We start from the raw sequence: 27,371 nt of genomic DNA on the forward strand, positions 1-27,371 counted from the left end.
GAAGGGCAGCCTCATCCCTTCCTCTCAAGCCAGATCCCGTGCTAACACCAACTCCGCCAGCAGCTCCCAGGGCCCTCAAAACCAGCTGTGAATCACTTCTGGGGGTTGCACCTATCCCTCCTGCTGCGCTTCCCGTGCCTCAGTTTCCCTCGTTTGCCAGGGTGCTCCCCTGGGTAGGTTGTCCCCAATCTGGTGACACGAAGGGACCTCGCCAGCCCCAGGAGCATGGGAACGGCTGTGGTGTGGAAACGTCGGCTCCTGCTTCCCCTTGCCATGCCAGCGCACGGGATCAGTGTCTCGGGGTGGGGGGGAAGAGGCCGGATTCTGCTTCCCCAGCACTCTGCTAAGCTGGGGGAGCAGTTTGTCTCCAGCCCGTGCCGGCATCCCCTGGAGTGATGCCGAGCTGGGGGATGGAAAGCAGGATCCTGTGGCCCCTGCCCACCAACCCGGCACGGAAAAAGCGGAGGCAAGTTGCTCTTCCAAGAAACAGCCGCGCCGGCTGCCAAGAAACATAAGTCAGAGCAGAGCCCGGCAATTTTGGGGCTGGAGACATTCTGCCTCCGACCCCGAGCGTCATGCGGCAGCTGCAGCGATTGCATTACCGCAGGCTCCCAGCCTCCTGTGCCGAGCTCAGCCCCGGTGCTGCCGGCATGGCCCCCCCAGGACCCCCCCCACTACTGGGGGGTGAGGGCTGGGGTAACGCCGGCCGGATCCTGCCAGCTCACAGGCACGCTGGCCCGGGCAGCGCATGGGAGGGAATTCCTGTGGCAAGGATTTCGGCGGTTCAGCATTTATTTCTGCACCGATTTGGGCACAAACTCCCCAATTCCAGCGTTCGCCGGGAAGGAAAGAGCCTCCGGGGATTCTTTCCAGCTTGACGGGGCCCGTTTGTTTCCGCAGCGTTAGAACAGCAGTTTTGCCTCTTTTGGAGGAAATACTTTGTTGAAGAGCGAAGGGAGAAGCGGCTGGGGAGCCAAGCGGCAGAGCTCGCCGTCCCCCCACGCCGCCGCGGCCCGCGCAGCCTCAGAGCGCTTTCTCCATCGTTTCCACCCCCCAAACCAAACATTTTTGGCACGGGGCTGGGGGGGCAGCTTGGCTCAGATGGAAGCCGCAGATGGAAAATGGCTCCAGAGCTCTCCAGCCTGCTCGGACTCACCCAGTCCCCCCCCCCGGTCACTGCCCAGACCCACAGGATTGGGGGCTGGCCCCCCCGTCCCCCCCCACGCTGGAGCACGCTGCAAGCCCGCGCCTCTCGCCCGGGCTCCGTTCCCTCACCGCATATGGCGTCTCCATGAGTAATAAAAGCTGCTAATTGCCAACAGATGCCCCAGGAAACCCTGACGCTGCCTCTCGCGGCTGCGTTTGGCTGGGAAGGGAAAGGAAGGGAGCCGGAGCCGGCCCCGGATCCCCCGAAGCGTGGAGCGGGAGGATCCCAGTGCGTGGCGGCTCCCAGCAACTGGAGCGAGAGGACGCGGTTGCTATTATTAGCAAAATTAGCAGCCAGGCCAAGGCAGCGGGCGAACATCCCCCAGGGAGGGGCCGGTGCCCCCGACCCACGGCATCGCCCCTAGAGCACTGCCCACCCTCCCACCCCACACCCTCCGTGGGGCTGGGGAGCCGTGGCTGAGCCCCACCGCAGACCCTCGCCGGGCTCTACCACCCACCCACAGCCTCTCCTGCAGTCCTGTGTCCCCCCACCTCGGTGGGGGCAGCCGAAGCCCCCACGCTCAGGCCCGGGCCCCCTCCCTGTGCCGTGGCTCCAGCATCTGTTGCACAACTGGAGTTGGCGCCAGCCCAGTGTCGGCAAATCTGGGGGTAGGAGACGGCTGTGCCGGGCCCGGGACCCCCCCGTCTCCCTTTTCTGTTTTGTTTGAGGAGGTTTTAATGTGTGTGGGGGGGAAGAATTTGGCCCCTTCCGTAGCCTCCTCCAAGGGCGGTTGCCCCCTCCCCACTCCCATCGCTGTGCTGCAGCCCCCAGCCCACTTCCTCCCGTGCCCCAAACCCGAGCTGGGCAGCGCTGGGATGAACTGGGTAATGCAATTAGTGCTTCAGCCTTAACTGGACTGCCTGGGGGGCCAGGGAGAGACACCCCCCCAGGGGCCACATCCTGCCCTGGTGCCCCAGCACAGCTGCATTGGGACTGGGAGCAGCATCTCCTGTCCTGTCCCATGGGGACCCATGCCAGTGGGAACCAGTGAACTTCTGGAGAGACCCTGGGAGACCGAGGGAGCCGGTGGGAAACAGCAGGGCTGGCGCTGCCAGGCACGGGCAGAGCGGCAGGAGCGGGAAGGGGATCGCCACGTGGCCCAGGACCTTCCCGCACCCATTTTTGGCTCCCACGGGGGTCCCCTCTCCCATGGGCACAAGCACGGCTCATCCCTGGCGAGGGACCCCCCCCAAGTGAGGGTGCTCGGTCCCTCCCGGCCGTGCCGGCAACGCTGATTGAGTTGTTTGGAGTGCTGGCAGCTCCACGCGCTCCGGAGGCAGGTTCGGTTAATGACGCTCCCCTTTAGCCTGCCTAATTTCATGCCTCATCTCGCAATTGCGTCTCTGCGGCCCCGGGCCTGTGCTGGCGAGGACTAATTGATGCTGCGGCAGAGGAAAGCGTAGCTGCCCGGGGGTGGTGGGGGCTGGCAGTGGCCCTGACCCCCAGCACCCAGGGGGTTTGGGGGTCCCTGGGGCTTGAAGGGTGCTGAACACCCCGCACAGCACCGCAGCGCAGACAAGGAGCAAACCAGCACCTTGGAGGCCACTGGTCCAAACTGGACAACATCCTTTGCCCGGAGGTTTTGGTAGTGGTGGCATCTCCCGGGAGCAGGGGGTCGCTGCCAGCCCCATGGCCCCCACCAGCTTCATCCCTGCAGGAAAGTCACCTGCCTGAAATGGGAGCGCTGGAGGGTGCTGCCAGCTCGCCCGCAGCCCGTGCCGAGCCTGTCCTCGCTGAAAAGAGACCTCGGGGAAGCTCTGGCGGCTTCTCCCAGAGAGAAGCAATAGCCATGACCAGGGCACGCTTCCCACCGCCACAGTGGCCACATAGCCCTCCCCGGCGCATTACGGCACGCCACGGCGGGAGGGTTTCGGTGCCCATGGTCTGGCCAACTGCCTGGGCACCTGATCCATGCCACGGATTAGCACCTCGCACGGCTCTCGTCAGTCCCCCGAGGTGCTGAGAGCTACGATGTCCTCTCCTCCAGCACTGCCCTGCCCCAAGCTCGACTCCTGCCCCTGCTCTCCCAACACGGCTCCTGGTCCGGCACGAGCCCGGCGTTCACGGCCACGGCTGCTGGCCCCGCTGCCAGCCCCCCCCGCCCCAGTGCCCCGTCCCCGGAGTCACCCACGCCGGTGCGGTGGGCAGCACACCCGCATTGCAACGCCCAGCTCCGGCTGCGCTGATGCCAGGGTTGCTCCGGCAGCGCGAGGCACCCCACGTTACATGCCTCTGCAGATTGCACGGTAATTGCTTCCGAAGTTACTAATTTGCTCATAGATTAATTACCATGTAATTTACTGCTCTTGGCTCCTGCGATAAGACGCTCATTTGCAAGGCAGAGCGTGGGCACAGGCTCAGCCCTGGCCAGCAGGATCCTGCGGGCTCCGGGCAGGGACACAGACGGAGCAGGGAGGGGGCCAAGGGGGGGGGAAACAGACAGCCTGGGGGTCCCCAATGGGTGACAGCCACCCCCCCCCACTCCCTGGCCGGACCCCCGACATGAAGCACGAGGCGGCGGCCGCGGCCCCACGGCACCACAGAGAGTGAACTTTTATTTCCAACAACGACAGCACCTGCCCCGTGGGGTGGGGACGGTGGGGAGGGCTGGGAGGGGGCGGCCGCGGGACCCCAGGGTGGGGGGGGGCGAGGGCAGCCCGGCCCCGGGGTTGCGGGGGGAGAGCAGCCGCTCGCGTGCACACGGTGCACGGCGTGAAGAAACATCCCGGTAGAAAAGAACGAAGATCTGACGGCCTCGACGGCCGGTCCTGCCCCGGGAGGGGGGTGCAGGCGTGATCGGTGGGTGAGCATGGGGGGGTTGGGGGGGGGTGTGGGTGTGGGTGCATGTGTCCCCTCCACACCCGTGTCCGGAGGGTGGCAGGGAGGAGAAATCGCGCGAGGACGGGCGAGAGGCGACTGCGGCCGGGGTCAGGGGGAGCACGGTCCCTTCCGCAGGGACAGCTCCAGCCAGGGAAGGACCCCCCCTCCACCGGCCACCAAGGAGGACAGAGCAAACCCAGCGTCTCGGCTCGTCCTGCGCCGGGGGCGAAGGCGGTGGCGGCCCGCGAGGGGCTCACACCTCTGTCTGGAAGTCACCGTCGGCCGCATCCAGGCCGGCGCAGGGGCCCTCCCAGTCCGCACAGCGCAGCTCCAGCCGGTCCCGCTGGGCACTGGGCAGGGAGCCCAGCGTCATCGCCTTGAACGTGCTCCATGGCTTCGGCGGCGCGGCCGGTGCCTGCGGCTGCTGCTCCTCGGGGCCGGCCGCATCCTGCGGGATGAGGGAGAGCTGCGGCAAGCGGTCGGGGTGCGTGGCGACGCCGCGGTTCTCTCCCACCCGGGACACAGCCGCCCACCTCTGCCCTCCGGCCCCATCCAGGATGGGGTGGATCAGCCCCCGGGGGGGCTTGGGCACTTACATTGGCCGTGCTCTTCTCCCCACCGCCCGATGAGACGCTCCACCGCTTTTCTCGCTGCGGAAAAAATCACAGCGCTCAGCCCCAGCATCATCCCTGGGGGATGCCCCGTCCCCCCACCATCCTCCCCAGGATGCCCCAGTCCATGACGGGCAAGGTGGAGGGGTGCAGGGGAGCAAACCAAAGCAGGATAGGACCCCCAGGACCTCACCTTGGAGGAGCCGGCAGCCGGAGCCCGGTACCGGTCCAGCGTGTGAAACTTCTGGTTGAGCTCGTGGTAGAGCTCAGAGTGGCGTTTCCGCGTGTGCATCACCTTCTGCGGGGTGAGAGCAGAGCCCGCGGCCGTCGGCATCCAGCACGGCCCCGTACCCCTCGGCGCACCCCCTCCTTCCCCGTCCCCCTCTCGCCCGCTCACCCCATGCACATCCCCAGGGTACCCCCAAACCCGGGGCAGAGGGTGCAGGCGAGCGGCAGAGCCCGCTGCAACGCTCCCGCTGGGCGCTGGCGTTTTAATCACGAGTCAACGCTCGTTATCGCCTGGTATAAAACTCCTCTGAGCTCGGCCGCTGCTTTGCTGACAGCGAGCCAGAGGGAACCAGGGACAAAGGTGGCTCAGTCACCAGATGGCACCCGACCCCGCGGCGGGCACCGGTGACACCCGCTGCCACGGCGGGACTTACCTCGAAGTCCAGATCCGAGTATCGCAACCTCTTCCTCTGGCAGGGGACGCGAAGAGCCCGGAGCAGGGGAAGGAGATGGGGAAGACAAGGAAAAGGTGTTTTGCCGGTCCGGGATGCAGCAGGGAGCAGGGCAGGGTGGGGGGAAGCTCATGCCAGCCCCAAACCGTGCCAGTTGCAGGGGGCAGAGCCCGGCTGGAGAAAACAGGGGTCCCGGCCGAGCTGGGGGATGTGCGGCTTATCCACCGTGCTACTGGGGTGAAGGCAGCCCCGAGCAAAGGGTGGGATGCCGAGCAGAAAGCACGGGGGCAACTCGTGCAACCCTGCACGTGCACACGCGTCCACGCACGCTCTTGCACGCTCGCCCAACTCCCTCCCACGTATCTCCCTCCCTGCACACGTCTCCAGGGGCACGCTCGCACGCCAGCCCCCCGCTCACCTCCAGGGACCCCACTTTCATGGCGGAGCCGGGGACGGTGCGGGGCATGGTGCGGCTGCGTTCCGACAGCTCCGAGGCCAGGATCTGCCGCACGGTGGGGTGCTGCTTGAACTGGAGGCCGTAAGGGGCCTTCACCGTCCCGTAGGGTTGGTTCAAGTTCACGTTGATGTGATCCACCGCCACGAAGCCGGGGTAGGCGTCCCCCTCGGCCGTCGGGCGCCCCGTCCCGCCGGGCACCCCTTCCTCGGCGCCGGGACCGAGGGTGCTCTCCTCCCGCGGGAAGGGCTTGAGGCTGCCGGTCCGGCGGGGGAGCATCATGTAGTCGCTTTCCCGTGGGGGTTCGGGGGCCCGCAGCCAGCCGTATTCCAGGGGCCGCAGGCTGCTCTCCGTGCACAGGTAGACGGGACCCGGCGCTTCCAGGCTGAGCGGCTGTGCCGGCGGCTCTCCCAGCTCGCTCAAGCCTGCCACCACGTTGGGCGTCATCTTGGGGACCTGGACCAGGATGCTGGCAGGAGGGATGTTTCCTGGCAGGCTGGAGAAACCCAGGCCACCCTCCGAGGTGGTGTTGAGCTTGGGGTCTTCGTCCCCGTCCAGGGAGATGCGGGACAAGGTGCCCGTGATGGTGGCGGGATTGCAGGTGTTCACCTCCTTGAACAGCACTGCGGGCAGGGAGCGGGGTCAGAGCCGGCCCCGGGGGTCCCATGGGAGGGAGGGGAGGCTGGACCGACCCCCTGCGTGGTGGCATCGCGCCCGCCCCGGCACACGCTGCCGGTCCCTCCCAGGCGTGGGCATGGTGACATCCCCATCCCCAGCGCAGGGGCCAGGGGAGACCTCACCTGTCTGACACGCCAGGTCAACATCCTTTTCAAAATCTGTCTATAAAAATACAGAAAGAGGGGAAAGAGAGAGAGAGAGAGGAGAGAGAAAGAGGGGGAGAGAGATGGGGAAATGAATGCATCTTGGCCAGCACGGGGAGCGGCGGGGGTTGCAAGGGGGACCCTGCCCCAGCTGGGGCGCCCAGCCCTGCCGGTGCCCGCTGCAGCCCGTGCCGGCGCTGCCGTACTCACCAGGATCTGCACCTGCCCGTTCTTGCAGGAGTCGGGCGAGTTTTCATTCTCCTCGCTCCTGCACCCCCCCATCTGGCACTTCACCACGTCCTGGACCTGCAGGGACAGAGCCGGTCACGGCCCCGCGGTCAGGGGTCGTCGTGCCCCCCACCACCCTCAGCACCCCTGCGGGGCCGCCCCACCTCTCGGCGCAGGAACCCGTGTACGGTGATGATGACGAAGCCCTGGACGGAGTTGAAGACGGCGAAGAGGACCTGGAAGAGGATGGAGCGCCGGTCGGTCATGGCGAGCACGGCCGACATCCAGGTCAGCGCCAGCAGAGGCAGGACCACGCAGGAGCTCCACAGCGATGCCCTGGGGCAGGGAGAGAGGAGCCGGGGTGAGCCCGCTGCACCGGAGCTGCCCCGCGACAGCCCCCCCCGAGCATCACCTCCCACCCCACAAGCGTGGCCGGAGCCGACCACGCACGGCGCGGCACGGAGACCCGAGCCCGAACGCCCTGTGGATGCCGTGCACCCCATCTGGCCCCCCGCTGTCCCCTCTTCCTCGGCGTCCCCAAGCCGGCGCTGGCTGGGTATTGGGGGCATTGCCTGCCTTAGGGCGAGGGGGCCCGTGGGCTCTTTCTGCCCCCCGAGACCGAGACATCGGCATTACCGAGCCGGCCCGGGGAAGGGCACAGCCGCATGTGTCCTTATCCCCGCACAGGCAGCGCTGCTGGCAGGGAGGGTGCTGGGGGAGATGCGGGACCACCGTCACCCTCCCCGCAGGCGCGAGAAGAGCAGCAAGGGGATTTCTTTCTTTTTTTTTTCGCGGTGAATTTTGGGGCTGCTTCTATCGCAACTCAACCCTCGGCTGACCAGGGTGGCAGCGGTCACAGCCCAGCCCTCTGGACATGTCCCAGCCAGCACCCGTGGGGGCTCACGTGCCGGGAAGAGGGTCTCGGGGACGCCCCCGAGGCCAGGACCGTCCCGTGCCCCATGGCGTGCTGCCCCTCATGCCCTCCCTGCTCCCAAGCCACCCCCCCCCCGGGGAAGAGGAGCTGAGCCCCCCCACCCCGTGCCCCGACCCCGGAGATGACGTGACCTGCGGGAAGCCATGCCATGCAGACGTGATGGCCGCGGTGGGGCACCCGTGCCCGGGGCCACCCCGAGCACACAGCCTTCACCCTGCCCGCCGGACCCCCCCCTCAACCTCCAGAATCCATCCTTTTCCCCCCATCCCCAGAGCCCACCCCCTGCGGTCCCCGGGGTCCAAGGCTGTGCTCGGGGCGGGGGCGAAGCGGGCGCGTGGCGGGCACTAACATGGCGCTGCTGGCGGTGGCGGAGGTCATGGCCGCGCTGGACACCACGCCGCACTTGGTGCATTTCAGCAGCAGGCTGCCGCAGGGTGGGGGCTTGGAGCTACGTGCCCACCACCCCCCCGGCGCCCCCGCGGCCAGGACCGGGCCACGCGGGGATGCAGGTGAGGGGAGCAAGGCCGTGGGAGAGCAGGATGGCAGGGGTTTTGGGGTGGGGAGGTCGGACAGATGGACGGACAGACGGATGGATGGATGGTCGGACACAGGCAAAAAGCAAATGGGAGAAGGAAAAGAGAAAGAGAGAGAGAGAGCCGGGTTAGTCGAGGGGCGGCAGCAGTTGTTAGTGGCGAGCAGGGGTGGCCAAGCGGCAGCGGGATGGGGCGGGCAGGGCTCAGCCCCCTCCGCTGGCGGCAGGGAGGGGGGGTCCGCAGGTTGCGGCTCCCCCTTCCCTGGGGGAAGGTGTGGGGGTGACTGCCCCCCCCTCAGCTACTGCCCCTCCAGCAGCCCCCAACGAGGGGCTGCGGTTGCCCCAGGCTTGGCCCCCGCCGCCCACTGATGAGGTGAAGTCTGCCCCGTCCTCAGCCCGCTCCCGGAGAAGGAGACCCCATGCCATGCCCCGTGGCGCGGGAGAGCAGGGTGCTCCGCGCCGGCCCCAGGGACAGCCCCGCGGGGCACAGGGCACTTACCCAGCTCGCTGCTTTTTGGACTTATCTGAAATGCCATCGCGGGACATGAGCTTGTTGAACACGATGATGCCGACCAGCATGTTCACCTTGGGCGAGAGCGGCGCCGGGGTTAGGGCTGGGCACGGAGCCCTCCGGGAGCCGGAGCTGGCAGGAGCTGCCACACACCGGGGTGGGTTTTGGGGGGTCCAAGGCTCAGGGTCAGCTCACCAGCACGATGACAGCAGCGGGTCCCACGAAGGCGTAGAGCAAACCGCCCTCCAGCGAGAGCCAGCAGCTGCAGGGGACCGTGGCGTGTCAGGGGCTGACGGAGAGGGGACGTCCCCTGTCCCCAGCACTGCTGCCAGCCCCGAGCGGTCCCCATGCCCAGCCCTGTGTGTCCCCCCCAGTCCCCACGTACTAGCTCGCCGTCCCGTAGCCTTTGGTCCGCGTGAAGCCGACGGAAACTGCGACCACGAGGGCTGGCAAGCCTGGAAAGGGGAGACGAGGCTGGAGCTGCAGGGGGGTGGCATTGCTGTGTGTGTCCCCCACCATCACCCCTGTGCCAGCCCCCATGGATGGGGACAGGGATGGGGCCCTTCTGGCAGCTCCCCACGGTCTGGCTGGTCAGAGGGTGCCACGTCGAAGGGGCCAGAACACCTAGGTCTGCTTTCCTCCATTGTGCCTCAGTTTCCCCTTCTGATAACCCTGGGGGGTACCAGGGAGGGGCGCGCGGTGCCTCCCCTCCAGCCCACCCCGGCACCAGCCCTGCCGGGCTCTTACCCCATCCCAAGCACAGGAAGCGTTTCCTGACCAGGCGTGTCCGGATCCGGCCGATCACCGCCAGGTAGGACTGCCAGGCCTCCGTCAGCACCCAGCAGAAGGACGAGAGGAAGAAGAAGTGGAGGAAGGCGGCCGTCATGGTGCAAACACCCTGCGGGGATGCGGGCACGTCAAGGGGGAAGGCATCGCGGCATCACCGCGGCCACGTGCCTGGCACCGCGGTGGTTAAACTCCCACGCGAGGTTTGTGTCAAAACCACCAGCGCAAAGGATTTAATCCCGAGATCGAGTTAATCCAAATCCAATCTGCTGCTGGGAGCCAGCAGGGACGAGGTGACCGGCCGGGAAGAGAGGGCTTTGACTCCACCGCAGCCCCTGCACCCACCCCGGGGACCCCCGTGAGGGGGGTACGGTGATGGCACCCACCTTGCTGAGCATCTGAGACTGGCCCACAAGGATGAGGATGTTGGAGGCCAGGATGGAGACACAGAAATTGAGCAGGATGATGGAGCGCTCCGACTTGATGAACCTGTGGGCAGGAGCAGCTTGGGGCCGGGGTGCCAGCCTGTCCCACGTCCCCCCCCCGGGGTGCTGCCGGCGGACGGGTGCTCTCCCGGGTCAGAGTCGGTGCCAGGCAGCCCGGGCACCTCTCCCACCCTGGGTTATTTTCTTCCCTCCACGTTGCATTTAACTACATCGACGCCAAGCCTTTGCTCACGCTGTGCCCCGCTTCACCGCCCCCTCCCCACATGGTCTCACACCCCAGGTGCCCCCCCCCCACCCTGGGGGTCCCCAGCTGTCCCCGTGTCACCTCCAGAAAGCAGCGTAGATCACCAGCAGGGTCAGCAGGGCCATGCAGGAGACGGCGCAGCCGATCATCAGTGGCACCGACGGCGTGCCCGAGGGGTCCATGGCCTGGTGGGGAACCGGGGCGGGGGGGAAGCAGCTGAACCCGGCCCCCCCATGGCTGCTCCCTGCCAGCCCCCTGTCCCCCACCGGGCCCCTTCATACCCCCTGGTTGGGGACCCCCCGGGTGCCGGAGGGGGTCGGTGGCAGTGGTGGCGCAGCCAAGGCGCCTTCCCGGGGACCCGTGCCCATCTCCATGCCGACGGGGGACGCGGGTGGAATAGCAATGGGGTTGGGGGGGCAGGGGGGGGACGCCTGGGGCCGGGGCTGCCCCCTCCCCTCCTAGCATACAGCAATGCCGATATCAAGTCCTATCGATCACGACAGCCCCCTGCCTGCCCAAGCCCACCCTTGGGGTGCCAGGGGGTGCAGGGGGCCTTTTTTTGGGTGGTGGGAGATACCCCCCCCTCATCCTCCCAGTGGCCTGCCCACCCTGTGGAGGTGCCTGCAGGCAACGCAGCCCCTGCCCATCCCCATCCTCCCCCGGGGACCCCCACCTCGGCCAGGCCCCGCAGCCCGGGAATCGCCCCCCCATCCCGGGAATCGCCCCCCCATCCATGTCCCGTGTCCCCGGTAGGGTCGTCCCTGTCCCCGTCGTGTCCCCTACCAGGTCTCTGGGCAGCTGGGCGAGGACGGCGAAGGTGGCGAGCTGGCGGCACTGGCATTTGGTGTGCGCTGGGAGGGTCTCCAGGGTTTGGCAGCTCTCAGTGTCCCAGTTTCCCAAGCCAGCATCCCTGATTAATGGGACGAGAGCGAGGGAGAGCAATTTGAAATGATCAAACACACGCAGCCCCTCGCGCCTCTCCCGAGTTAACCCTTTGCCGGCCTCTGCCTGGGGGGAAGCAGATGGGGGGGGGGGGGGCACTGCCAGGGGACAGGTTAATCCCCTGAGCCCATTGCAGGGGGTGAAGCCATCCCTGTCCCAGTTGCCCCCGCCCGCTCCGGTGCTGATCCCTCTGGGGAGCGGTGCAACACGAAGGCTTGATTTTTAATCATCTCACCTCGGTTTGGGGGGGGCAAACCGCAGAAGGAGGGGGCCAGGCCAGGGAGAAGAGGTGCTGGAGATGGATGGGGGCGGGGGGTGAGGCAGTGCCAGGGCAGGCAGGAGCAGTCCCGGGAGCCCCCCAGCACCCACATCCCCCCCCAGCACAAGCCACAGCTCACACGGCAGAGATGTGCTACCCCAAAGCCAGACCTGCCTGGGAGCAGGCGATGCTCCTGCCCTCCTGCCACGGATAACTCTCCCACCATGGGGACCCCCCCCCCCCCCGGGAAGGATCTGGGAGGGGGTGCCCTGCGGTGACGCTGGCCACGCACAGGGAGAGCAGCCACAGCTCCCAGCAAGGCGAGGAAACGGGGAACTGGGTCTGTGGGACAGCTGGGGACACAGCTCCCCGGGGCCAGGCTGAGACCTGCCACCACTCATCGCAACCAAGGGCCTCCCCGACAACACGGGGAGCTGTACTGGAACCAGTGACCCTGAGGTGCAGAGGGCACCTGGGGAGGAGGGAGGGGGGGCCAGCACTGCTGCCCCCCACCCCGCAGTGCCCCCCGCTCCCCCCGCCGTGCCCTACTTTCCCTCGCTGCTGCCAAAGCGCCGGGCTCCGCGCTAACAAATCGCATCTGGCAGGCTGGCGGCATCCGTCCCCGGCGTCACGCGGAGCCAGATCGATCCCGTGGCAGCACAATTCACCCGCAGTCAGAGGGAAGGGACTGGCCCCGCTCCCCATCCCTCCCACCAGCTCCCCAGTGACCGATGGAGCACTGGGATAAGCCCAGCTCCATCGCCTGGCGTTGCCCGCCAGCCAGGGCACGTCCAGGGCGTCCCTGTCCCCCACTCACGTCCTCGAGTAGTCCCAGGTGACGCACTGCGGGTGGGATGTGCCCTGCGGACAGAGGGATGGGTTAGCACTTCACCCCCTGCCCTTCTCCCACCCTCAGGGGGGTATTTGGCCCCTGGGGGACCTGCCTGGCTCCCCCAGCGCTGGCAACGTCCCCACTGTGGGCACGGAGCCGAGTACTTGTGGCCACCAGCTGGGAGCTGCTGGCCCCTGCCCGGCTCTCAGCGCCTTGGGGCGAAGGGGCCGGTGGGACCCACGCGGGACCGAGAGGCGACACGGCGAGGGGACACTCACGTTGATGATGTGGGAGAGCTCCACCAGGACGAGGGGCTCCGCCGGCTTGGTCGGCGGGCGCACCGTCACCATCAGCACCTTGGAGGTGACGGCCAGGGGGGTCCTGCAGGGAGGGGCACTGGCTGTCACAGGGATGGGGACGCAGCGCGGGGGGACAGCGGGCAGCCCCACTCACCTGGGCGGGGGCAGGATCAGTCCCAGCGTGCGGTACAGCACGGCCCCGATGACGAAGTGGGACGACTCATCCGTTTCTGCAGAGAGAGGGGAAGGGAGAGCGGCGCCGTGATCCAGCGCCCGGCACACGCGTGGGCTCAGCGAGCGCACACGCACACGTGAGAGCCCACGCGTCTGCCCCCCACACGTGTGAGGGAACGCGCAACCCCCTCCCTGACACAGGCACGGCACACACGGACACATGCAGGCACGTGGGCTGGCAGGAGGTGTCCTGCGGGCTCACACACGTGTGCTCTCACACATGCACAGCCCCCGACATGCAAGCTCACACACGTTCACACACACACATGCACAAGCTTGATGTGCACAGCACCCTATGTGCACTCACGTGTGCATGCTCACACACGTGTACACACATGCCCGCTCCCAGATGCGCACGCTCACGCATGTGCACGCTCCCAGATGCGCACTCACATGTGCATGCTCACACATGTACACACATGCATGCTCCCAGATGCACGCTCACGCATGTGCACGCTCACACACGTGTATACACATGCCCACTCCCAGATGTGCATGCTCACGCATGTGCATGCTCCCAGATGCGCACTCACATATGTGCATGCTCACACATGTACACACACGCACACTCCCAGATGGGCACGCTCACACACGTGTACACACATGCACACTCACACACGTGCACACTCACGCATGTGCACACTCACACATGTGCATGCTCCCAGATGCGCACTCACATGTGCATGCTCACCCAGGTACACGCATGCCCACTCCCAGACGTGCACGCTCACGCACGTGCACAGAGGTGGGCACTCACACGCGCATGCTCACACGTGCACGTACATGCGCACTCCCAGATGTGCATGCGCGGGCACTCACATGCGCATGCTCACACACGTGCACGCTCCTGCACAGCCCCAGGTGCACACTCGCTCGCACGTGTGCACGCACACGCAGAGCGTGCTCGCTCCTGCGGCCCCAGCCCTGCCTCACCGGCAGAGGCGAGGCTGAGCACCTCCCTGGGGATGAAGAGCTTGTCCTCGGAGCTGCGGGCCCAATCCTTCATGCCCCGGCGTCCCTTCATGGGGAAGTTGATGTCGCTGGAGACGGCGGAGACGGGCTCCCTCTGGATGCTGATCACTGCCAGGGCAGAGCGGGCGTCACCGGCCGGCTCCCTGTGCCCACCGAGCCCCCGTGCCCACCCAGCCGCTCACCCAGGTTGTCGGTGACGATGAGGGAGCTCTGGAAAGCCTTCAGCGCGTCCCCCACCAGGTGGATGAAGTCCTCCACCACCTTCATCAGGTGCACAGAGCCAGGCGAGACCTGCGGGCGAGGGACCAGCTCCGCAGCCGCCGGGACCTGTCCCCACGGTGGGGATATCCCGGCTGCCCCGGGCCACCCACCCGTGTCCCGTGCCACTCACCTGCTGGGCATCCTCCCACTTGTCCCGGTTCTCCGCGTCCACCATGTAGCTCACCACCTGGAAGAAGCGCTGCGGGGACGGGGCTCAGCGGGGCTGGGGTCCGGGGACCGACCGCCGCCACCTCCCCGGGGGGGTGTCCCTCGCCGTCCCCCACCGGCTACCTGCACGTCCTCAGAGGACGGGGTGTAGGTGGCCCTCTTGAAGGTGTCGGTGACGTTGCGCAGGATCTCCACGGAGAAGAGCAGGTCCCCGCTGTAGTAGGTCTTGCGGGCCATGAGCTCCAGCAGGCTCCGCACCACCTGCGACATGCCTTCACCCGCCAGCACCCGCTGCCCCTTGGCCAGGTGCTCCCGCAGCTTGTACGGGGGGGACACACCGGTGTCACTCAGCCACCAGCACTGCCTTGTGTCCCCCGGTCCCTCACCATCCCCAGAGCCCGGGCAGTGGGGACACTGCAGAGCTAATTGCACTTATTAGGGCAGTAGCGGGACTTGGGGGTCTGTGGGGGGGGTCCTTCCCATCCCGAGAGCCATTTCCCAAGGACACAGGAGCACAGCTTGGACGGAGGTCCTCCCCCCCAGCTCAAGGATGGGGTCTTTCTTTCCTCTTTTTCCCCAGCCGTGCCTGGGAAGCCCTGCCTCAGTTTCCCCATGTGGTAGCCAGCCGGTGAAGCAAGGCGGCTGCTGGGTTTCCCTGCCCAGGGATGGGGCAGACCCCCAGCGACGGGGACGGGGTGGTGGGGGGACCGCGCCAGAGCGTGCACCTACTGAGAGATGCAAGTATCGGTACTCGTGGGAGATGCAGCGGGCGAAACTGGGCACACCCCAGTAGGCAACCCCGTGGGGGCTCAGCAGGCACCGGCGGCTGGCGGACCCTGTGCGGGAGAATCGGGTTCGACGCCGGCACGGGAACCGCCTCGCCGGCACGTCGAGGACGGGCGGCACTGCCTGGCACCCCGATACCACCCGCCGTCCCCTGCCCCCCTGCTCCAGGGTGTGGGGGTTTTGGGGGGGGGGGGGGTGTGCTCGCCCCGCGCCCCTCACCCGTGGCGTTGGGGGGACATTTGTTGTAGATGATCTCGCCGGCAGCTGTTTTCTTCCAGGTCATCAGCATGACGTACTCGTCCTTGCACATCTCGTGGTAGGCTGGGGTGGCGGGGGGGCAAGAAGAGAGGTCAGGCGCAGCCCAGACGCAGGGTGATGGGCACCGGGGTTGGGAGGGGGGGTGTTGCCCCTTACCTGGGCACTTCTTCTCATTGCAGGTCTTCACCTCCTCGCCGGTGCCCTCGCAGGGGTAGCCCTGCACGCCGGTGCCCTCGCACATGCGGAAGCGGCGCTGCCAGCCGGTGTCGCAGGTCTTGGAGCAGAGGCTCCAGTGGTTCCAGGGACCCCACTTGCTGTCGGCTGTGGGGACGGGGACACCATGGGATGCCCATCTCGGCATGGCGAGCGGCACCCGGCACGCAGGGGGACAGGGACGGGCTGACGGGCCCCAGCGGCGACTGCCCGCCATGCCGCGAATTGGAAGCCCCGCGGGGTATGAAATCCATGGATCGATGATTTAGATCTCTTTAGACAAGACCGACATCCCTGTGCAGTCGCCCAGCCGGCAGCCCAAGGGCACCCTTGGGTGCACGGCAGAGCTGCTCCCTCCCTCCAGCTGCCCCGGCGCAGCAACCGCCTGCCTCCGCGCCTGCGACCGATGCCGGGGAGGTCGAAAGACAAGGATGGGGTTGAAGGACAGGACGAGGACGGGGTCCATCCTTTCGCCTGACTACCCCCCTGCCTGGTGTCCCCCCATCCCCAGAGCCAGCCCCGGCCCCACGAGCTGCCCCCTGTGCACGACACGAGAGCTCACACGTGCTCGCACGCCCAAAGCACGCCGGGACCTGCAGCCACCGGAGCGCCGACGGGTTCCCCCCAGCGCGACACAGCAGTGAGGGCACAGAACAAATCCCTGGCTCCTCCGGCTGGGATGCGCCTGGAGGGACCAACCGGCACGAATGGGGTGGCTGCTGATCCCCGGCATCCCGCCCCCCCCACACCGCAGCGGGGGGGGCTGCCAGCATCCTCACGTCACCGGCGGTGACACCGCAGCAGCTTTACGGCAGACGCACGGCTGGGCCACGTGCCACGCGCCGACGTGCCGTGCCAACGGCACGGGTGGCCTCCCACCCCCGTTACCTCCCCCCTTCCCAGCGCGCGGGGCCTTACTGGGACAGGTGGGATTGGAGCACTCCCGGGCGTCGGCGTGGGCCCCCCGGCACTCGGCCCAGCCGTGGGCCGAGACGCTGCACTTGCGCGTCCGCTGCTGCGTGCCGTTGGCGCAGGTGACGGAGCAGCGGCTCCAGGCGCCCCACTCCAGCCACTGCCCTTCCACTGCGGGGACAAGCGAGAGCGGCGTCAGGTCCCACCGGCCAGCGGCCCCTCGGCCACATGGCCCCCAGCTCCCCGCAACCCACGCCGGGCTCTCCGTGCAACGGGTCCAACCTATGGACGCGCCGGTTCCTCCCGTGCCGACCTCAATAGCCGGCGCCAAATCGTGCCCCGGCCGGGGAGGACCGTCACCAGGACTGGTTCCCACGTGCCGAGCGGCTGCTCCTGCAGCCCTGCTGCACCGCAACGCCCAGCCCTGCCGCACGGCCGCACTCGCTCAACCCCGGCATCGCTCCCTGCCAAAGCCAGCAGCCCCGGCATCGCTCCCCGCCAAAGCCATGAGCCCCAGTGATGCCGAAAGGGCCAGGGCAGGCGGGGAAGGAGCTGCCGTGAGCTTCCATCACGCCAGCAGCATCTCCACGGGGCTGCTGTGGCAAAAGCCATGTGCCGTGGGTGGCACGTCCCCGCCGGAGCTGCTGCAGAGGGAGTGCGCCCCACGCACCCCTCAGCTCCCACGCTCCCTCCTGCTCCCAGCCCACCGCCGGCCTCCCCATGCCGCACGTGGGGTCCCCACGGGGATGCTGGCCCTGACGTGGCATCCCTGGCCATCACCGCAGAAACCCCACGGCCACCACCGCAGCCACGCCTGGCACACAGGAGGAAAGGATGGAGATGGCGGTGCCACCCGCACACAGACAGACCCTGCAGCCGACCCCTTTCGCCACCTCCCCGGTGCCCCACGACGTCCCTGTGCCACCCTGGTGCCAGCGCTGTGCCTGCTGCGGGGGGACAGTCAGCCGCAGCAGATGGGAGGAGAAGGAGCCGGCTCCTCCACGGTCCCCAGGCTGGTTCCCCCTGCCCACGGTGGGGGCTCGAGCCCCCCGGCATGGCCGATGGAGCCGGCTCTCCATCCTGGTTTCCAGCGGGACAGGAGGGTGCACCCCATGTCACAGCACCCACGTGCCCACGGGCTGTCCCGGGTCCCCATGCCGATGCCACCCGTCCCTCGCAGCACCGCAGCCCCACGCCGGGAGCACAGCCCTGGCTCTCGGCCGGTGCCGGTCTCCTGGTGTTCCCGGGGGGGAAGAAGGAGCAGGGGGAGAGGGAGGTACTGACCCGGGCAGCTCGCGATATTGCAGGACTTGGCCTGCAGCTCGGGGCCCTCGCAGGCTTTCCCTCCGTGCCGCGGGGCCACGCACCGCCGCGTCCTGGTCCTGGACCCTCGCCCGCAGGTCACCGAGCACAGGCTCCACGGGGACCACTCCTCCCACACGCCGTGAACTGCAACACAGCACAGCCCCGTCGCCCCACGCTCCCGGCCCCCCGTGGGGCTCCAGCCTCCTCCTCCTCCTGGCACCGAGGTGTCCTGGCCATTGCAGACCCCTGGGGCACTGTGGCAGAGCCGGGCACAGTCCCCAGCTCCCCTCCGTGTCCCGCCGGCACCGCTTGCCCCACCATCGCACCCGAGCCCAAACCCCAAGGGCCCCGAGCAGGCAGCGCTGCCCACTACCACTCCCTGCCCTGCTCCAGCCTCCCTTTTGGGGTCCCGGCACCGGCGGCACACGTCCCCCCGCACCCACGCACAGCCCAGCTCACCCCAACCTGTGTCGACACACCGGGCACGGTCGCCCCTCGCACGTGTCGCACCCACGGGAGCTCAGCTCACCCAGGAAGGGAGCAGGGACCCGCACGGCGCACGAGCATCCTAAAGGATGCTCCTCCGCGAGCTGCGATGTCCTTGGAGTGATGGGACGGGGTTGCACTCCCCGGTACGGAGGGGAGCAGGCACCGGCGTGTTTTGGGGGTGCAAAGCCCCCAAAACATCCCAGGTTCAGACAGGGCAGCCCGGCTGCCACTGCAGCACCCCGAGGCTCCTCTGATTCCCAGTGTCCCACGTGAGACGAACGGATACCACCGCAGACAAACGGGCCAGTATATGGCCCAGTGAGACCCCCGGCACCCTGCCTGCCCACTCCTGCCCACGACCTGCCTCGAAGCACGGAGAAGCTTGGCCCCATCCTGCCCCACACGAGTGGGGAACCCCCACCACGCCAGGCCAGGCAGCTGCCTGGTCCCGAGTCCCCCGGCACAGGCTCCAGCCCCTGCTTCTCCCCCAGCACAAAGCCTCGAAGACACCCTGGGGAAGCCCCAAGTTTTCTGGGAAGGAGGATGGAGAGGGGCTGCCGGCCGAGCTGCTCCCAAAGCAAAACCCCCGGCAGCAGCACCGGTGGCGGGGCATGGGGTGCTGGGGCACCCATTCCAGATGCCTCCCCCGGTTTGCTGCTCCCCACGTGGTTTCCCAAGAGCTGGTACAGCCGGGAAGGCGAGACGATGAGAGGATGCCAACGGGGCTCGGAGCAACCCAGCACGGGATGGGCAACGCCTGCTTCCACGACAGCGCTGCTGCACAGAGCCACCCTCCTCAGCCACCCCCCACCTACAAGAGACCCCCCCATCTCCAGAACCCCCCCCAGCAACACAAGTCCCTGCTCTCCCCAGCGACCCACCCACTCAGCCCTTTGGGCATCACCCCAGAGCCCAGCCAGCGATGGGCACCCCCACAACGGGTAGCGAAGCCCCCCCTAATGCCCATGTACCCTCCCCCCCCCATACCTGGGCAGGTAGCCGTGTTATTGCAGGTCCGCGTCTCCCGGAGCAGCCCGCTGCACAGCGTCCCGTAGGGCGAGGAGACGCAGGAGCGCGTCCGCACCTGGGATCCCTGCCCGCACGTCAGGGAGCAGACGCTCCACTGGGACCATTCCTCCGCCGCCGGGTCCCCTGCGGGAGACACGAAGCCTAAGAGCCGGCGACTTCTCCGGTGGGGGGGGAACCGGGGAAGGTGCCGTGAGCGGAGCCCCCGGGGGGGGCCGGGAAAATAGCCGGGCAGCACCCGTGAGCGTAGGGATGAGGATGTTGTGCCGTGGGTGACAGGGATGATGCTGAGGACGTAAGTGGGGTGAAGGAGCCCATGTCACCCTCCAGACCCAGCACCAGCGGCACACGGAGAAGGGGTCGGGGCACAGGATCACATCTGGCACGAGGGATAACATCCAGCCCGGGCAGCGCAGGCAGCACGGGCAGCCCGGCACAGCTCCCTCTCCCCACCGAGGCACAGCATTGACATTTACAACAACCCGGCCCTTATTAAGCTTGATGATGTCTCTGAAGCTATTGGACAGGCCAGAAGAAAAGGCCATCAGTTTAAATTAAAAAGGAATATATGGAGGAGGGCTCCGAAGGGGACAATTTGTCCTGGAGATAGGCAGGGCTCAGGCTCCGGAGCAGGGCTCCTACAGAGGTGACAACGTCCCGTGGCTGCTCCGCGTCACACGGGGACCCCAGGGCCGGACCGGGCCACCACTGGGGTCACCCCACACTCTGCCCAGCAGCTCCCAGGGGGGACAGGACCCCCATGAGCATCCGAGCGCTGCCGGGAGGAGATCTGCATGCCAGGCACACGGAGCGGAGCTCCTCTCCCGGCGCCAGGGCTCATCCATCTCCCGCTCGCCTCTGAGCCCTCCGACCATAAATCAGGGGGGGCTGGGGAGGGGGCAGCAGCACTCTCAAATTACCCAGATGGATTTGCCAAATAAATACATTTGAACTAAACAATTAATGGATTTTTTTTTTTTTTTTGCTTTACAACCCTCGGAGGAAGGTGTAAAGGAAAAATGTATAAATGGAGCAAATTAAGTTGGTCTGTGGGCAGGAAGCAAATTGAGTCGCTCCATCTCCATCACCCCTGCCCATGGCTAGGCACCCGAGCCCAGCACCGCCAGCGTCCTGTGCCTGTCCTCGTACCGGAGCAGCACCAGTACCTGTTTGGGCCATGTAGACGCCTGGCTCGTCCGCTGACCGTGGCCACTGGGTTTTCACCTTCTGGTTCTCCTCGACCGCATTGCCTGGAAGAGAGAAGGGCTCCGGTGAGAGCGGGCAGGGAACGGGGACACGGATGTGGATGGGCCACTGTGGGTCAGGGGACATTGCAGGGGGGATACAGGGATGCCTGGCCCCACACTGAGCGCTGCGTGGCATCCCCGAGGGCAAGAGACGGTTGAGCATGGCTGAGCACACTCACAGACGAAAAAAACATGTCACAGCTCCCCCAAACACGTCACCCCCCGTCACAGGGGCTGCAGCTGGAGCACGGCCCGGGTTGCCACGTCCCTGGCGCGGCCAGGGTGCCCGCGCCCCCGCCGTGCTGGGCAGAGGTGCTCTCCCGTCCCCGCTTAACAGCTTGCTGCAGTGAGGTGGCACAAATTTATGGCTCGGCTCACCAAAAATAACAAGAGATCCATCAAGAGCACTTGGCGTGAAATTAACTGGCATGTGGAGGGCTTGGCGGGAGGTGCAGCTGCGGGCACAGGGTGGGGGTCCCTTCCCCAGCCTCCCCCACACCCTCTGGGCCACCCCCCTGTCCTGCAGCAGGGTCCCTTGTCCCCATATCTGGATGGAGGATGCTGGCGAGTTCCCACGCGCTTGCCCCAGGCACAGCACGGCAGCACCGGGGCGGCTGCTGCCGGTGGATGCCGTGTGCCGTGGGAAGCAGCGGGGGCTCCCCTGGGCACCATCGACGCCACCTCGGGCACGTGGACCCCCAAAACGTACCATGGGCACCTCGCTGCTGTGCCAGCCAGGACAGCAGCCAGCGATGGCACAACCGCCTCGCCGAGCTGCCCCGGCACTGCCGGCTGAGCCTGGTGATGTCCCCAGGGAACAGCGGGGAGGTGACATGGGGACACCTGGCATTGGCGGGGGAGCCCCCAGCCATGCTTTGGGCATGCCGTGGCTCCCGTTGCAACACACAGACGTGATATACGAGCCCCAGGCAGGGAGCACTGCCTGCACTGACACTTATTAGTACCATAAACCAGACCCAAATTTACTGACTTTTGCCTTCAACGCAGCGTAACCCCTGCACAGGCCCTTTCCCTGCATGGGCTCCTCGCCGTCACCGCCGGTGCAGCCAGGCACCCTTGGCTCCTCTTCCCATGCATCCCACTCCGTGGCATGGGGGGGGTGCAGACGGACCCGGAGAAGCTGAGGGGCTGCCCTGGGGGGGTCTGTCAGGCCGTGGGGCTGAGCTCCCCGCGGGGCCGCCCACCCCCATCAGTGGCACGGCAGAATTACGCACGTCACGGTGAGCGCCCGGGGAAAACCATAAATCCCGAGGATATACGAGGGCGCTCTCCCCGGCTGTGTTCGACAGAGACACCAAATTCAATTTCCTTCGGAAAGCACTAAATCCCCAGCCGTCACCGCGGGGCGGCTACGGCCGTCCCTAGCACCTTCCGCTCCGGCACCCAGTCCTGCCCTGGGGGTCCCCCAGCGTCCAACGCCGTGGCACTGGAAGGGGCTGGAAGGGCAGGGGGGTTCTTCTGGGGACCTCACGATGTCCCCCAAGGCCAGTCGTGGCCCCGGCCCCATCCCGGCATCACCTCCCCGGGGGCTGGTTTCTAAAGGGTGATGGGTTTGAGGGCAAAAGGGGAATGCAGCCCAGAGCAAGCCCCACAGCTGGAACCGCTCGGCTCCAGCGCCGCAAGCTCTGCGGGGGGTGTATGCCCTCCAAAGTCACCCCCCCCCGCCATTGCACGGCTGCAATGCACCCCATGTCACCCCACCAATTTTCGACCCCGTCCCCACACCCATCCAAGCTTCCCGCCCGCGTGGACCCAGCACCGCATCGCACCGGGGGCTGCATCTCCCCGTCTCCCACCACGTCGTCCCCCTCCCCGGGTCCCGTGGGAGAGCTGCGTCACGGAGGGGACGGTTCGGGGACCCCCGGGGAGGGGGGGAGGGGGGGTTTGCCACCATGGGTGGGAGCGGGGAGGCCCGGCGAGCGGCCGGGCGGGTGCCAAGCCCCGCGTCGCTGCGCGGCTGCGGCGCGCTCGGCGGAGGAGAGCCGGTGAGATCAGCGCTGGGCGCCCGCCAAGGCTCGGCTCACAAGCGCCATTCAGCCCCCCGGCCCTGCCTGCCACCGCCACCCTGAAAGGCGACCATTCTCCACCCCGCAAAGCGACGGGGGGGAGGCCAGGTGGAAGCCCCGGACCCCCCCCCTTCGCTGCCATGAAGGCCGCTCTGTGCTCCAGCCCTGCAACCCCGCAGCCCGGCCCGGTGATGCAGGCGAACGCCTTTTTGGGGAAGGGGGGGGGGTGGAAACACGGTGCGGGGGCTCGCACCGGCTGGCAACGGCACGGTGCAACGGGGCGGCCGAGGCAGCGCATTACCCTTGCAGCTCCGGCGCCGCAATAACATTGTACCTCCGGGCACCTCCAGGTTTTAATTGAATGTCAGATGTAATTTGGGGAAGGAGCGGGAGTTCACGCTCTCGCCATTGCGGCTGGTCGGCGTGCCGGTCCATAGAAAGGCGGCAGGCGGCTCGGTGCCTGAGCGTGCCAGGTCTGCAGGGACCCCCCCTCTCCAGCACCCAGCCCCGGCATCCTCTCTTTAAGCCGTGCTCGGTGTTACTAACCCCGAGCAAACCAGCCACGGGGAAGTTTAGAATCTCCTCGCTTCTCGAGGGGATGGAGCATCCTGCAGCCCCGCTCCACACCTGCAGCACCCAGTGCTCCCCAGGCAGCCCCACGGCGGGTGTCAGCCCCTGCAGCATCCCTAGGCCAGGCTGACCTTGGGGGATGGCATCTGAACCCAGCACTGAGCTCTTAACTGTCCATGTGGAGTTGCATTTAAAGGTGAAAAAAGGAAGAAAAAAAAGAAAAAAAATCAGCTCAGGCAGCTCCCCTTGGGATGAGGCGATTTATAACCCTGCAGCTGTAACGGACTGGGGATTTAGTCAGGGGATCTGCCTCTAATGACATTTAGCTCCTGAAATAAATGCTAAAGCCCAATGAAATTATATATATACCCACAGCCCATCACCACCTCCTAATCTGCTGGATAAAGACTCCACAGAGCTAAGTTGGGGATTGCTCCTCCCCGTGCATCACCCGGGCCTGGCACGGGGGAACATCTGGCCAGATGTGCCTCAAAACCCCTGCTTCACCTCGCCAGGCTCGGCAGAGATGCCCCACAGGCGAAGGGAGCGCTTGGGTGAGATGGCTCCTGGCCACGGGCAGCCCGACCCCGGTGCCCAGGGCGCTGGCGAGCACGGCTGCTTTATCTTCGCTTGAGGTTTCTGCAATTCCGTAACAAGCAAATGGCTTCATTCCGCCTGGTTAATAGCCCGGCCGCGCCGTGCCGCCGTGCCGTGACATCCTGCCTGGAATAACAAGCGCCCAGGCTGCAGCAGTCAAGGGTAATTTGCCACGGGAAAGGGTCATTTTACCTGCAAATTGTTTTCCACATCTCCACCAATGCAGAGTGATAGGGCTCCTGCTCCGGGCTCGCAGTCAGGCGAGCAGCAGCCTTGTGCCGGGGAAGCGACGAGCAAGGCTCCGGGGCCACGCAGGCTGTGCCAGAGCAACCGTGGCAAACAACCGGGGCCGGCACGGCGGGGAGCGGCACTAACGAGGCCGGCCGGACCGCAGCGAGGGCAGAGCGAGCTGCGGCTCCACCGAGCCCGGCCGTCGCTCCAGCGAGATGCACGTGGAGCTGGGAGCGTGAATGGGATCTGCACTTCGCACGGCTTCCCCGCTCCGTGCGCGGCACCCGATTCGCGCCCTCCTTCCCCAGGGGAGCGTGCACGAGCGGGATCGATCCATCGCGCGGCTTCCCCGCTCCGTGCCCGGCACCCCTGGGAAGCAACGCGCGGAGCGAGGGCGTCCATCCCTGGGGAGTTCCCCCCCGCGCCCCACTCACCGTGCGGGACCTCGGGCAGGTCGAAATCATTGGCATTCGCAGAATGCAGGTCGGTGGGGCAGCAGTCGCCGGCGGCGGGCGGCGGGGCGGGCGTGCGGGTGGCGTGCCGCGTGCCGTTGCGCCGGGGTGCCGGCGGGCTTTCCGCCTGGCAGCTGCAACCGGCGTGGGTGAAGCCGCAGCGGCGGGCGCCGGGAGCCTGCAGGCACTCCTCCAGCCAGCGGCAGAGCACGCTGCAGGTGAACTGGCTGGAGTTGTTGTTGTTGATGAGCAGCACCTCCACGAAACGGAATTCCAGGGCTTGGGGGGCCAGGAGGCGGGGGGCCGCCTCGGGCTCGGCCGCCAGGCACAGCTGCACAAAGTTCTTGTCGAAATGGAGGAAAGTGAAGGGCCCCGCGCCCTCGCACAGCTCCAGCTCGGCTTCCTCCTCCTCTTCCTCCTCCTCTGGCCGCTGGCGGGCGGGCGGGGGGCTGGCGGCCTCGCCGCGGGGGTCGCAGGTGTAGTTGGCCAGGTAGTGGTCGAGCGGCAGCACCATGGGCGAGAAGTGGGTGCAGACCTGCTCCTCCCGGTTGAAGCGGAGGTAGAGCGAGTACTTGGTGGGGTCGGGGTTCTCCAGGGTCCAGGAGCAGCCGGAGGAGATGGTGGGGAAGAGGTCCTTGAGGGAGAAGGAGCCGTAGAGGACGCCAGAGGCCAGAGCGGAGCAGGCGCTGGGAGCCGGGTCGAAGCCCCGCGTGAGCCACAGGAGAGACGATATCACAGCCAGTAAGAGGGGACCAGCAGCGGTCATCCTATGGCATTTGCCCTGGGGGGAGAGACAGACGGACAGACAGACAGACGCTTACCGGGAGGCACGCCGCTGCGGCCGCCCCGCTGTGTCGGGGGAGTGCGGAGCTGGTACGGGGAGGTCAGCATCCTGCACCGAAGCCCCGGCCGGTGTGGGAGCACCATCGCGGCTGGTCCGTGTCCCCAGCCGCCACTTTGCAGGCAGGGGACAGCCATCGGAGACCCCCGTCCCGTCCCCCAGGCTGTGCCAAGGCAGCCCCCAGGTTGGGGAGCGGGCAGCACAGACCGGGGACTTTACCCCAAAACTACCAGAGCGGAGACCTGGCTCCCACCCCGCAGCCGGCGGACCCCCACCGCAGTGACCCCCCCTGCCCTCGGCTCACCCGCCAGAGCCGGCCAAGCACAACCTGGGCAAAAAGCCACCAAAGAGCTTCTGCCCAGACGGGGCTATAAAACGCCTTGTAGCTATTGCTGGTGCCCCAGAGCACCGTGGGGACAGGCCGGCTCCTCAGTGAAGGAGTCTGGGGCGATGTGCTGGGGGGTGCACGGTCACCCCAATAGCATAGTGTGTCCCCCACCTGCCGCCAAGAGCCCGGCACAGGGCGAGCGATCGTTAAAGTACATATTTCTTGGACACCACGCTGGGTACGCAGCAGCATCGCCGTGGATAGCTTTTTAATAACTCATTAATAAAATAATGCACACGGTGGCCTTATTAAGCAGGACCAGAGCGTGGCTCTACAGAGGCCGAGGCCACCGCGCACGTGTGTTGGCATCGCTCTGCCGGGCCAGCCTGCGCCCGGGGCAGCGGCAGCGAGGGGGCAGCCCCAGGGATGGCAGGGTGACTGCAAGGGACAGATACCATTCCAGGGGGTGATTTCCAAAATCACCGAGGGCCCCGCTCCCCTCCGTCCCAGTTATGTGTGAGGGATGCCGAGTGCTCGGCATGACGCAGGAATGCTCTTCTCCATCCCCAAAGAACATCTCCTGCCCCCAAATCACCCCTGGCTGAGGCCCTGGTACCAGGGCATCCCCCTGCTCATCGGGGAGGGAGCATGAGCCTCGGCCGAGCCTGCGCCGAAGCCACAACAGGCACATTAGAGAGCTAAAAATAACCCGGCTCTCATGCAACAGGCTGGCGCTGGCCTCCGCTGCCCCGGCAGCACGGGGGCTCGGTGCCGGCAGCCGGCCCCCACCAGCGGCACGCAGGCATGGGGAGAAAGGAGTTGGGATGGAGCCAGTGGAAACAGCCAGGCCTGGGGTCGGATCCAGGCAGGACCCCCTGATGTAAGCAGGGAGATCTGGGGCAAAAGAAAACCTCACTTTCCTGCAGCCACTTCCACCCCTGGGAGACCCTGGGGAATTCAGCAGGAGACCCCCCCACTTGTGGCAGCAGCAGCGGGGAGCCAAAGGGCAGCCAGAGCGGGGAGCCCCATGGGCATCCCCCACTGATGCTCCTCCAGTACCCAGCAAGGATCTGGGGTCCCCCGGCGAGTCACAGCCCTCCACTGCTCCGGGAGAGCTGGGGATGGGAGGAGGAGGAGGAGGAGGCAGAGGAGGAGGAGGTCAGGCAGGGACACGCTGCCGTTCTGCAGCGAGCTCCTGGGGCTCCTGCAGCCTGGCAGGGACACAAGATGGTGCTTGCTTCCTTCGCCCGGGAGCAGCAAGGAAGGATGCTCCGGCACCGCCATCCGTCTGTCCGTCCCTCCTGCCCGGCTCCTGCCGGTGGCCAGCTTGCCGCTGGGGCAAACCGGCTCCTGGGAAGCTCAGCGGGGATGGGCACGGCTGGGCAATCCGCTGCTGTGCCTCCCCGGGCTTCCCGCGTTTTAAACACGGCACCGTGCAAGACCCAGGTGCTCTGGACCACGGGGAGCCTCCCCCCACCCCAAAAAACCTGCCGGGCCCAACGCTGCGGCTGCCCGAGAGCCCGGCACCGTGCTGTAGCTGCTCCTGAAGGCCAGGGCTCGTTAAGAGCAGATCAAATCTGATACAGCTCGTTCAGCACCAGCCCCGCTCCCTGCAGTGCTTGCTGTTGCTGCTGCAGTGAAAATATTTCATTGAGCTGCAAGCTGGGCCCGAGAAGATGTTTAACATCTGGGGCACCCAGTCACCCAGCGGGAGTTGCCAAGCGGTTTGAGAAGGGGCCACCGTCACCCCCCACCCGGCACGGTGGCGAGGACCTCGCACCCCACAGCATCGCCGTCGGTGTGCTCCGGCAAGGGCGAGCCCAGCCTTGCCGGGGTGCCAGGGCACAG

The 27,371-nt window shown here is 66.9% G+C and overlaps 1 protein-coding gene across 6 annotated transcripts in view; it reads right to left on the reverse strand.

Annotated features, from left to right (window-relative positions):
• Positions 1-3,741: 3,741 nt before the first annotated feature.
• ADGRB2 (adhesion G protein-coupled receptor B2) overlaps positions 3,742-27,371 on the reverse strand; it is a 28,690-nt gene continuing 5,060 nt past the window's right edge. Inside the window, exons 2-32 of one of the 6 annotated variants that reach the window (XM_069802965.1) lie at positions 24,337-25,135; positions 20,397-20,480; positions 19,192-19,356; positions 17,695-17,859; positions 16,417-16,581; positions 15,442-15,606; positions 15,247-15,348; positions 14,971-15,077; positions 14,365-14,559; positions 14,204-14,272; positions 13,995-14,103; positions 13,774-13,920; positions 12,761-12,836; positions 12,586-12,688; positions 12,293-12,336; positions 11,058-11,184; positions 10,356-10,459; positions 9,971-10,073; positions 9,546-9,696; positions 9,184-9,253; positions 8,994-9,060; positions 8,787-8,872; positions 8,105-8,203; positions 6,986-7,157; positions 6,804-6,899; positions 6,573-6,612; positions 5,737-6,395; positions 5,301-5,336; positions 4,832-4,936; positions 4,624-4,677; positions 3,742-4,475 (exon numbers count right to left, since the gene is read on the reverse strand). In XM_069802965.1, the coding sequence (XP_069659066.1) occupies positions 4,281-4,475; positions 4,624-4,677; positions 4,832-4,936; positions 5,301-5,336; positions 5,737-6,395; positions 6,573-6,612; positions 6,804-6,899; positions 6,986-7,157; positions 8,105-8,203; positions 8,787-8,872; positions 8,994-9,060; positions 9,184-9,253; positions 9,546-9,696; positions 9,971-10,073; positions 10,356-10,459; positions 11,058-11,184; positions 12,293-12,336; positions 12,586-12,688; positions 12,761-12,836; positions 13,774-13,920; positions 13,995-14,103; positions 14,204-14,272; positions 14,365-14,559; positions 14,971-15,077; positions 15,247-15,348; positions 15,442-15,606; positions 16,417-16,581; positions 17,695-17,859; positions 19,192-19,356; positions 20,397-20,480; positions 24,337-25,120 (4,644 nt within the window). In that variant the 5' untranslated portion in view covers positions 25,121-25,135 and the 3' untranslated portion in view covers positions 3,742-4,280. The remainder of the gene's footprint in view (positions 4,476-4,623; positions 4,678-4,831; positions 4,937-5,300; positions 5,337-5,736; positions 6,396-6,572; positions 6,613-6,803; positions 6,900-6,985; positions 7,158-8,104; positions 8,204-8,786; positions 8,873-8,993; positions 9,061-9,183; positions 9,254-9,545; positions 9,697-9,970; positions 10,074-10,355; positions 10,460-11,057; positions 11,185-12,292; positions 12,337-12,585; positions 12,689-12,760; positions 12,837-13,773; positions 13,921-13,994; positions 14,104-14,203; positions 14,273-14,364; positions 14,560-14,970; positions 15,078-15,246; positions 15,349-15,441; positions 15,607-16,416; positions 16,582-17,694; positions 17,860-19,191; positions 19,357-20,396; positions 20,481-24,336; positions 25,136-27,371) is intronic. The other 5 variants (XM_069802959.1, XM_069802962.1, XM_069802961.1 and 2 more) reach the window with 5 other exon arrangements.

The sequence above is a fragment of the Haliaeetus albicilla genome, chromosome 16 (assembly GCF_947461875.1).
Source record: "Haliaeetus albicilla chromosome 16, bHalAlb1.1, whole genome shotgun sequence".
NCBI classification, from domain to species: domain Eukaryota; kingdom Metazoa; phylum Chordata; class Aves; order Accipitriformes; family Accipitridae; genus Haliaeetus; species Haliaeetus albicilla.